This window comes from Crassostrea angulata, chromosome 1, assembly GCF_025612915.1.
Source record: "Crassostrea angulata isolate pt1a10 chromosome 1, ASM2561291v2, whole genome shotgun sequence".
Lineage (NCBI taxonomy): Eukaryota > Metazoa > Mollusca > Bivalvia > Ostreida > Ostreidae > Magallana > Magallana angulata.
In genome coordinates, this window is record NC_069111.1 from 57,401,962 (window position 1) to 57,410,084 (window position 8,123).

General features: G+C 33.3%; 1 protein-coding gene across 1 annotated transcript in view; it reads left to right on the plus strand.

Moving 5' to 3' along the window:
* Positions 1–7,852, plus strand: part of LOC128157501 (HCLS1-binding protein 3-like) — a 13,464-nt gene extending 5,612 nt beyond the window's left edge. Inside the window, exons 5-7 of the mRNA XM_052820083.1 lie at positions 1,446–1,543; positions 6,856–7,000; positions 7,303–7,852. Of these exons, the coding sequence (XP_052676043.1) occupies positions 1,446–1,543; positions 6,856–7,000; positions 7,303–7,624 (565 nt within the window). The 3' untranslated portion in view covers positions 7,625–7,852. The remainder of the gene's footprint in view (positions 1–1,445; positions 1,544–6,855; positions 7,001–7,302) is intronic.
* Positions 7,853–8,123: the final 271 nt, after the last annotated feature.

Consider the following 8,123-nt stretch of genomic DNA (forward strand, 5'->3'; position numbering starts at 1 on the left):
AGTTATATATGGAAAATATTTTTAAAAATCTTCTTAAGAACTGCAAAGCTACAATTCATGAGACTACTATGCAGGCAATCTTTTATAGCTATAAAAGCTGTAACCCCTGAATCAATAGTAAGGTCCCAAGAGGGCTTCAAAGTTTAACTTAGAAATATATGAAAAAAAGTGCTTAAAAATCTTTTTATCAGGAACTACAATGCTACAATTTGTGAGATTACTGTGCAACCACCTTGAGATTGTGAAGATTCTAAATTATAAATCATGAACCCTTGACCAATACTTGGGCATTGAAGTAGATTCATAGTTCAACTTGGAAGTATTTAGGAGAAATGATTCGAAATATTCTTTTCATAAAATACAATGCTACGTTTAGTTATATTTTACCATGTAAGCATTCTCATATGAAAGTCACAGTGACTTTTTTTCACTTTTTATATTCATTCATTGTTTATTTTACAATTGTGTTATCTATGATAAGTTGAGGCCAGGGATAATAAGAATGGCCAGTTGATGCATCTTAGATCTAAGGATTTGATGTCCAAAGGATTAGGCTTGTAATGTTTATTGATTCATTCCAGACCTCGTGAGAGAGTAAAAAACTGAAAAGTAAAATTTTAAAAAATCAGAACTTGTCTTACATAACAATTTCCAAAAATATGACATTAATTAAGTTATGACAATACTGAACATCATACCTGATGACATATAAACAGATTTATGTGTGACTAGAACATATTAGCCAAACAGACCTTTGCCTATCCTACATTGTGAATGCGCGCTTACACAAAACAATGCAGTTGCAGAATTTGAATTAAAGAAGAAATATGATCATGATTAAACTAAACTGACATGAATAAAATAAAACTTTCTCGCAGGCCGTAGATAGGTCAAATTCCTCAACACTTTAATGAAGAAAAACAGCAGACCAAGCACAAAGGTGCCAAAAAAACTAAATTACCAAACCAGACAGAACATAATATTCCGGTTCGAGAGTGACACAATTAAGGCTTCTCTTTATGCATTTCATAATGTGTTGTAAAGTCTTGGAATTTTTGTGAGTTTAACAATATCTTTATTTTGAAAATTTTGAAAAATTTCACAAGAGAACGATACAAAAACTGTTGTTCGGGGAGTGACCTGGCCAATGGGCCTCTTCTTGTTATCTAGCAATGCACATTTAACTATTTCAAAATGATTCAAGTTTACTTTAGTATATTTCATTATAATACATTGTTTACTATAAAACTACAGTACATGTACCAGTTTGTTGCATTCACTTTTTACTTTATTTCTGGACTTACTACAGAACACATGTTATCATTTTGATATGTTCTTTTTGTAATGGACTCTTAAGAAAATCTGATTAAAACTATATCTTTGATCAACTCCTACAAATGTATATGTACAAGACATTGTACAATTTTAGTGGTTTTTGTTTTTAGTGGACTCTTTGATGAGGAAGATGAGGACACAGAGGACTTGTTCAATGAGGAGGAGGAGTCTGAAATTGTGACCGCAATGACAAACAGACATGTAACAAGTATGATGCGTTTACTTGTTTTATACCTGTGAGTAGTTTTTAACCGGGTTTTCCAACGGAAAAATCCGGTTATTAAAATGGTGAAAATGGCGGGCGGGCGGGCGGCTGCCAAAAGGGTACCCTCATTGTACGGATAACTCCTCCTACAGTTTTCAAGATAGGAAGTTGTTCTTTTGCAGATCAATTGTACATATATTAAAGGTGTGCATATTGCAAGGGTTTTGATTTCTGATAATTTATGAAAAAAATACCAGCTTTTGAACTTAGTCATTTTTTGGCAAAATATTGCATATAGGGTACCCTCATTGTACGGATAACTCCTCCTACAGTTTTAAAGATAGGAAGTTGTTAATTTGCAGATCAATTGTTAAAATATCAGAGGTGTGCATATTGCTAGGATTTTGATTTCTGATAATTTATGAAAAAAATACCAGCTTTTGAACTTAGTCATTTTTTGGCAAAATATTGCATATAGGGTACCCTCATTGTACGGATAACTCCTCCTACAATTTTTAAGATAGGAAGTTGTTCTTTTGCAGAAAAATTGTACATATATCAGAGGTGTGCATATTGCTAGAAATTTGATTTCTGATAATTTATGAAAAAAATACCAGCTTTTGTACTTAGTCATTTTTTGGCAAAATATTGCATATAGGGTACCCTCATTGTACGGATAAATCCTCCCACAGTTTTTAAGATAGGAAGTTGTTCTTTTGCAGAACAATTGTACATATATCAGAGGTGTGCATATTGCTAGGATTTTGATTTCTGATAATTTACGAAAAAAATACCAGCTTTTGAACTTAGTCATTTATTGGCAAAATATTGCATATAGGGTACCCTCATTGTACGGATAACTCCTCCTACAGTTCTCAAGATAGGAAGTTGTTCTTTTGCAGAACAATTGTACATATATCAGAGGTGTGCATATTGCTAGGATTTTGATTTCTGATAATTTATGAAAAAAATACCAGCTTTTGAACTTAGTCATTTTTTGGCAAAATATTGCATATAGGGTACCCTCATTGTACGGATAACTCCTCCTACAGTTTTTAAGATAGGAAGTTGTTCTTTTGCAGAACAATTGTTCATATATCAGAGGTGTGCATATTGCTAGGATTTTGATTTCTGATAATTTATGAAAAAAATACCAGCTTTTGAACTTAGTCATTTTTTGGCAAAATATTGCATATAGGGTACCCTCATTGTACGGATAACTCCTCCTACAGTTTTTAAGATAGGAAGTTGTTCTTTTGCAGATCAATTGTTAAAATATCAGAGGTGTGCATATTGCTAGGATTTTGATTTCTGATTATTAATGAAAAAAATACCAGCTTTTGAACTTAGTCATTTTTTGGCAAAATATTGCATATAGGGTACCCTCATTGTACGGATAACTCCTCCTACAGTTTTTAAGATAGGAAGTTGTTCTTTTGCAGAAAAATTGTACATATATCAGAGGTGTGCATATTGCTAGGATTTTGATTTCTAATAATTTATGAAAAAAATACCAGCTTTTGAACTTAGTCATTTTTTGGCAAAATATTGCATATAGGGTACCCTCATTGTACGGATAACTCCTCCTACAGTTTTTAAGATAGGAAGTTGTTCTTTTGCAGATTAATTGTTCATATATCAGAGGTGTGCATATTGCTAGGATTTTGATTTCTGATAATTTATGAAAAAAATACCAGCTTTTGAACTTAGTCATTTTTTGGCAAAATATTGCATATAGGGTACTCCATTTCACTGGATACGTGTTGATAGGATTATGGATACAGTTCACATAAAAGAAAACCCGGTTTGCTGTAACATTGACAGCTTTTCTCTTGTTGGGAGTTGATTTTAATCAACTCTCCTATGCAGTTACTCTGGCAAACCAAAGGTGAAACAGTGTTTGGACCTAAGCACAAATCATCACTGCTTACAAGACTTAGTTCTTGAAAATAATAGAAAAATTCGATGTAATGTATGCTGAAGCATTGTTATTTAAGGAAACTTATCTATAAACCACAGAGGCCAAGCCCGTTTTAACATTAATTTCAATGTAACCATAAATAAAGAAAGGGGTCGAACTCTGACCCAGATAAAAAAACTACCAGCTCGCTTCAAAAGCCTAATAAATAAATTAATATTGAAAACAATCGCAATATGCATGTATTTTTCAGAAAAGTAATGTCTGAGATAAACTCATGCCGAATTTCAAGTTCATGGATCTTAAAATATCGGAGATATACGTCATTATTCTCTCGAAGTCGCCAGTTTATTTTTACTCGGACATATACAGGTCCAGGGCTCATGATGGGATTTTGCCTATGACAAGTCGAGAAACAAGTCGAGAAACAAGTCGAGAAACATTCGCACTAATCTTTTAAAATCTTACATTAAACGCACGCTACTTACATTCAAAAACTCCGATAAAATTCCTTAATTACTCTCCATACTGAACTTTTATTCTGCAACCACATTGAGATTCTGACAGGGCCAACCATTTTCACGTCTTCACGAAAAACTGAATCTGATTGGACCATCAGGAATATTAACCAATGAAACTGAGTTTAACATATGCGATCACAATGGCCGGTCTGGTCAGAAGTTGATGTGGCTGCAAAATAAAAGTTCAGTTTGGAGAGTAATTAAGGAATTTTATCGGAATTTAAGGATGTAAGTAGCGTTCGTTTGATTTGAGATTTTAAAAGATTAGTGCGAATGTTTCTCGACTTGTTGCAATACTGCTGCTGTCATAGGCAAAATCCCATCATGAGCCCTGGACCGGTAAATATCCGAGTAAAAATAAACTGGCGACTTCGAGAGAATAATGACGTATATCTCCGCTATTTTAAGATCCATCAACTTGAAATTCGGCATGAGTGTATCTCAGACATTACTTTTCTGAAAAAGAGATTAGGCTTTTGAAGCGAGCTGGTAGTTTTTTTATCTGGGTCAGAGTTCGAGCCCTTTCTTTATTTATGGTTACATTGAAATTAATGTTAAAACGGGCTTGGCCCCTGTGCTATAAACACTTTGAAAATAGTCAGATTTTATATAATACGAACAATTTTGATATTATTGTAGTCTCTTGTGTTCCTACGCCAGAGTTTAATAAAGTCTAGTTCAACCAGACGCTCGGCTCTTTCCGTAAATCTCCGACAAGCAGAGAGGCTCTCTTGCTTGTCGGAGATTAACGGAGACAGCCGAGCGTCTGGTTGAACGAGACTAGAGTTCGATATCAATAGTGCTTGGATCCAGACGATTTTTTAGAATTGTTTCGATTACTAATACATAGTTTGAAATCTATCTTTAAATATTACAGAGCATGAATCATATGATGTTTCTCAAAATATGTCGGAAAAGTCTAAAAATTCATAAAATAAAAAGTGCGTAATTCAAATACAGACTAGAAACTAATTGCCATGCAAGATAAGTCGATTTTAAAATAAATGATAATTGAAAAAATCAACTTCCATGATTTGTTATCTGTGAATATTGTTTAACAGGGATTGTGATAAAGATGGCAGCCAAACATGTTTAAAGTATGATACCTATAGTTGTTTGATATCTGTGATTTGTTTTTATTATCTATGAATATAGTCTATCAGAAATTGTGACAAAGATGGCGGCCAAACAATTTTGAAGTATGGCACCCTTAATTGTTTTATAGCTGTGAGAGTATGTTTATATCTGCGAATAGTCTATGAGATTGTGACAAAGATGGCAGCCGAACATGTTTCAAGTATGGTATCCTTAGTTGTTTTATGGCTGTGAGTAGTTGTTTGTTATCTGTGAATATTGTCTAACAGAAATTGTGATAAATATGGCGGCCAAACAAGTTTCAAGTATGGTGCCTTTAATTGTTTTATAACTGTGAGTATTTGTTTATTTCAGCGAAGGTCTATGTGATTGTTAAAAAGATGGCAGCCAAACATGTACTTAATATGGCACCTTGAGGTTGTTTTAATAGCTGTAACTTCCGGTAGTTGTTATATAGCTGTGAGTTGTTGTTTTATAGCTTTGAATAGTCTAACAGAAATTGTGACAAAGATGGCAGCCAAACATGTAACAAGTATGGCAGCTTCATTTCTTTTATGTCTGGTAGTAACATCTGTCAGTAGTGTAACAGAGTTTGTGACAGAAACGACAGTTAGACATGTATCAAGTGTGATACCTTTAGATTTCTTTTACTGTAGAAAGTCTTTACAAAATCACAGATGCACAAATTTGTTACTAGATTAAAACTTTGTTATTTCGAACTAGATGGGACTGTTTAAAACTGTTTAAACAAAAGATATCGAGGGTTAAGTACTTAAAAAAAAAATAAGTGGTGTGGACTTTTAAATCACTTTGTCATATCCATTGTATTCGAGATAACAGTGTTTGAGATATCGGAGTTCAACTGTATATGCCTTGTCGTATTTCTTAAATTATGACTGTGGAATCATCATATTTTGTGAAGACCAATGTTCGTGGCTTTTAAGGGTAGATGTAACCTTTACACCCGAATTTACATCCCCACGAGCCTATCTACAATCATTTGTTTATAGTTATTGAAATTATCCGGAATACACAAAATTACATCCCCACGAACCAAGAAAATTATGGCTACCAACGTACATTGACCCCAACGATAAGAAATGAGTCCCCAGTATTTTATTGTAATATACTGTTATTGTTTTATTTTGAAATTTATTAGATTGTCTAAAGATATTATTTATAGAATACGTTGTTCTTTTTTTTTTTATTTCAAATTCGATGTAATTTATGCTGAAGCATTGTTTTTCAATAAAACGTATCTATAAACTCTTGAAAATAGTCAAATTTTTATATACTACAAACAATTTAGATATTTTTGTAGTCTCATATATTCCTACGCCAGACTTAATCTAGTCTCGTTCAACCAGACGCTCGGCTGTCTCCGTAAATCTGCGACAAGCAGAGAGGGGACTCTCTTGCTTGTCGGGTATTAACGGAGAAAGTCGAGCGTCTAGTTAAACGAGACTAGAGTTCGATATCAGTAGTGCTTGGATCCATACAATTTTTAGAATTGTTTCGATAACTAATACATACTAGTAGTTGAAACCTATCTTTAAATATTACACAACATGATTCATATTGGGTTCTCGAAATCCTTGTCGGAAAAGTCTAAAAATTCATATTATAAAAAAGTGCGTAATTGAAATACAAAGTAGAATCTAATTGCCATGCAAGATAAATTGATTTTAAAATAAATGATAATCGATAAAATCAACTCCCGTCAGTACTTCGGTACTTTGATTTTTTTTTTAATGTAAATAAGTCTTAAACTACTTACGCAGGTTCGGACACAAAGCTATTTGATTACCCTGTTATTGGTGGTGATGTGGGAGATGAGGAGGATTTCTTCCAGGAGAAAGAAGAACAAATTCAAGATCCTATCTCTCCAACACCAGGTCAAGGGGAAGATAACTCTGATCTTTTAAGGTGAATAATATTTTTTTAGGTTTATAGGAATAGATTATCATGAAATTTATGTAAATAGTTATTTGCCTCCAGCATCACTAGCTAAGTATCTAACAACTGACCTTTTTCAACCCAAAATCAACATTTGCAGCCTAAAAAACTACTTCCACTACTGTTTTTCCCATAAAGTGCAACACTTACTCTATTCTATCATTTTATTTTTATGTACTGCATTGATAAGTTCAAATTTTCCAGTTTTGACACAAGGGGAATAAATGATGAAATATTGCTAAAACCTTATCCCAGGGTGATTTATGTTTTAGTGTTCAAGATGACTTAGATGAGTTGTTTTTGGACCAATCCAAATCAAAGCGTGATGATAACAATGGCAGTCCAAAAAAGTCAAAACCAGCACTGAAGCCAAGGCCAAGCAAATCTCTCTCAAAGGTACCACCAACCACAAAACCAGGTGTGCAACCCAAACCTAAACATGTTACAAAGCCAGACCTCAAACCAAAGCCAACTTCCAAACATTCAGAGCAAGATGAGACCGTCTCCAGTGCCGCGGACCTGGATACAGACGATATAATGAAGTACATTCAGAATGCAGAGGAGACTCAAGATGATGTAGATTTGTTTGCCTGACAAGACTTTAGGCACTCTGATGTAAATGTCTTTAAATGAGTCTGTTTTATTTTACACAAGTGCCATCAAGTAGTATTTTTATGTCAATAGGCTGACAATCAGTTATGAGGGAGCCTTCTTTTATTTATTGTTTAAGTTAAGTAAGATAACCTCATGGCTTTATTTCATTAATAGAAAATGTTTAAAATTGTGATGAAATGTCAAATTTATTTGATTATAACATACATGTATAAGGTATAAATGGGCATTCAAATTACAATTATGGAAGATCAACCACACTTGCAGATGAATCACAAAACTACACAACATTTACACAACTCATGAGGCAATTGTTAAGTAATTATTCGAGACACTGATTTTTTTTAAAAATATTAAAAAATAAAATAATCTGAAAAAATCTAATTATAAAGTGAAAATGCATGAATTCTTCAAAATCTTCTCCTCTGCTACTGAATATTGGGCAGAAGAAAGCCTCATTCAAAATTGTGAAGTTCATGGG